The sequence below is a fragment of the Berghia stephanieae genome, chromosome 11 (genome assembly GCF_034508935.2).
Source record: "Berghia stephanieae isolate SIO BIC M18660-M18661 chromosome 11, UCSD_Bste_1.3, whole genome shotgun sequence".
In the NCBI taxonomy this organism is placed as follows: domain Eukaryota; kingdom Metazoa; phylum Mollusca; class Gastropoda; order Nudibranchia; family Aeolidiidae; genus Berghia; species Berghia stephanieae.
In genome coordinates this window covers 36,379,656-36,382,155 of record NC_088370.1, presented here as the reverse complement: position 1 = coordinate 36,382,155, position 2,500 = coordinate 36,379,656, and the positions used below count along the sequence as shown (strand labels likewise).

At 35.8% G+C, this 2,500-nt stretch overlaps 2 protein-coding genes across 3 annotated transcripts in view; both read left to right on the top strand.

Moving 5' to 3' along the window:
- LOC144956752 (uncharacterized) overlaps window positions 1-2,500 on the top strand; it is a gene marked incomplete at its 5' end in the record, with an annotated part of 10,646 nt that overhangs the window by 8,078 nt on the left and 68 nt on the right. The window contains 3 exon segments of one of the 2 annotated variants that reach the window (XR_013642006.1): window positions 167-189; window positions 790-895; window positions 2,483-2,500. The exon segment at window positions 2,483-2,500 is cut by the window's right edge and continues 68 nt beyond it. Coding sequence is in view for 1 of the 2 variants with exons in the window: in XM_078887441.1 (XP_078743567.1) it covers window positions 167-172 (6 nt within the window). 2 annotated transcript variants of the gene reach the window in all.
- Window positions 777-2,500, top strand: part of LOC144956409 (A disintegrin and metalloproteinase with thrombospondin motifs like) — a 3,512-nt gene continuing 1,788 nt past the window's right edge. Inside the window, exons 1-3 of the mRNA XM_078886911.1 lie at window positions 777-895; window positions 1,311-1,430; window positions 2,483-2,500. The exon at window positions 2,483-2,500 is cut by the window's right edge and continues 124 nt beyond it. Of these exons, the coding sequence (XP_078743037.1) occupies window positions 777-895; window positions 1,311-1,430; window positions 2,483-2,500 (257 nt within the window). The remainder of the gene's footprint in view (window positions 896-1,310; window positions 1,431-2,482) is intronic.

Here is a 2,500-nt window from a genome sequence, read left to right as displayed (position 1 = left end):
CCTCTCCTCCTCCTCCTCCTCCTCCTCCTCCTCCTCCTCCTCCTCCTCCTTCTTCTTCTTCTTCTTCTTCTTCTTCTTTTTCTTCTTCCTCCTCCTTCTCCTCACCCATTTACATACATTCTAATCTACCTTATTATTCCCATGTTTTTTTGTTTTCTGTTTCCAGGTTTGACATAAACGGTGCAACTGGTAAGTCTAAACTTCTAAAAATAATTGTTGATAAGTAGCAAAATAAATAAATAAACAAATAAATAAACATAAATATATACATACATAAATAAACAAAAATAAACAAATAAACGTTTTATTTTTAATCCAAGTTGAAGAAATAAACTTTATCGTCTTTATTGACCACTTTCTCCTTGTATTAATTATTTAAGATTGGAATTTAATGCTATGCACTGGGCGTATCCCTCTGTTATACAATTTTATATGGGAATAATTGTAATGTGTTAACAAATATCCATCGTTGTCATCATAATGATAATAATAATAATAATAATAATAATAATAATAATAATAATAATAATAATAATAGTAAAAATAATAATAATAATAATAATAATAATACTAATAATAATAATAATAATAATAATAATAATAATAATAATAATAATAATAATAATAATAATAAAAATAATAATAATAATAATAATAGTAAAAATAATAATGATAATAATAATGATAATAATAATAATAATAATAATAATAATAATAATAATATAATAATAATAATAATAATAATAATAATAATAATAATAATAATAATAATAATAATGTTGTTTCCAGGGATTGCCTTTGGCAGCGCCGTGTGTGGATCTTCTAGCGTGTCCATCAGTGAAAACACTTTCCAGGCCACTCTGGGAGGAATCGCTGCCCACGAACTCGGACACAGGTCAGTGTGTGTTTTGGTTGTGACTTTTCAACAACAACATCCTCATCGTCACCACCACCACCACCATCATCATCATCATTATCATCATCACCATCATCAACATCCTCATCACGACCACCACCACCATCATCATCATCAACATCATTATCATCACCATCATCACCATCATCATCACCACCACCACCACCACCACCACCACCACTACCACCACCACCACCACCACCACCATCACCACCACCAGCACCACCACCACCATCACCACCACCACCATCATCACCACTACCACCACCACCACCACCACCACCACCACCACTACCACCATCACCACCACCATCACCACCACCACCACAATCATCACCACAACCATTCCAACCCACAACCTATCAGCTGGACACGACATCAACGACGGCTGTAGCGATAGTGACCAGTACGTCATGTCCACCATCTTGTCCACTCCTGTCCAGCCAGGCAATGAAGGAAATCCTTGGAAATTCTCCCCGTGCTCCATCTCCAAGTTCAAGGACTATCTCAGCGGGTAAGTCAACGTCATACCCAGCAGCTAAAAATAGCATTTTGAAATTGAATGTAAGCTTCAATTTAATTACAAATACAGATAGAATGGACGTTTCGAGTTTTCCCTTTATTAACAAACAGGATTAATGAAACACTACAGAATGAGATAATGCGATAGTGGCGTTGTATCATGCTACTGGAAGCTGGGAATAGTAAAAAAAAAAAAGTAATATACAGCAATAAATATAAAAGCTTCAAAATAATAACAAAATACCAAACACGGAACGTTTCGGGCTCAAAACCCTTCTTCAGCCAACAAAAAAAAAAAAAAACAACAACAACAAAAAAAACAAAAACAATTATAACATAATAAATACATTACTTTAAAACCCAGGTAGACGTCAGACTATTTTCAAACTGTTCCATGTCCTGGTAGTTTGGAGTATAACTGTATTCTTCCAAATTGAAATCGAGTAACCAGTTTTACGGACAATCAATTAACAATGATTCGGTTAAATAGTGAATCTTAAGGTGGCATAACTATTTTAGTAGCAGGATGTATAGACAGATTTTTATGATTACGGGACGTAAAAGAGCGAGAAGGGATGATCTGTATGGACTAATAGCATTTATTTAGGGTAGAAAATAAGATGACGCCACTCAGAAACCAGAGGAAAGGTTGTAAAGGTATCTACTCAGTCCCCCGGAAGACTGGCTCTACACTTCTAATCAGATTGGAACCAGTATTTTGACATAACGTGCGGCTAATTGGTCTAGTGGTATGACACTCGCTTTCGTTCGACGCATAGTTGAGTCCTTGGAGAAGGCTCTTTACTAACATTCTCTCACCATACTCAGGTGTAAAATGAATACCTGGCCGGTAACAGCGTAGTCTCTGTCCGAAAAAATTGCAACATCGCCTAACAGGCGTCATGTCTCGTCCTACATATTAAATGTTGCTGTTGGCCAGGGACCCTTTGTAAAGCGCATTGAGCACGTTTAGTGGATATTGCGCTATATATTTTTTTAATCTCCAAAAAAAAAGCTCAATCACACGTTTGTTCCCAATTCCAGTCAGACGTGTACCCTTCC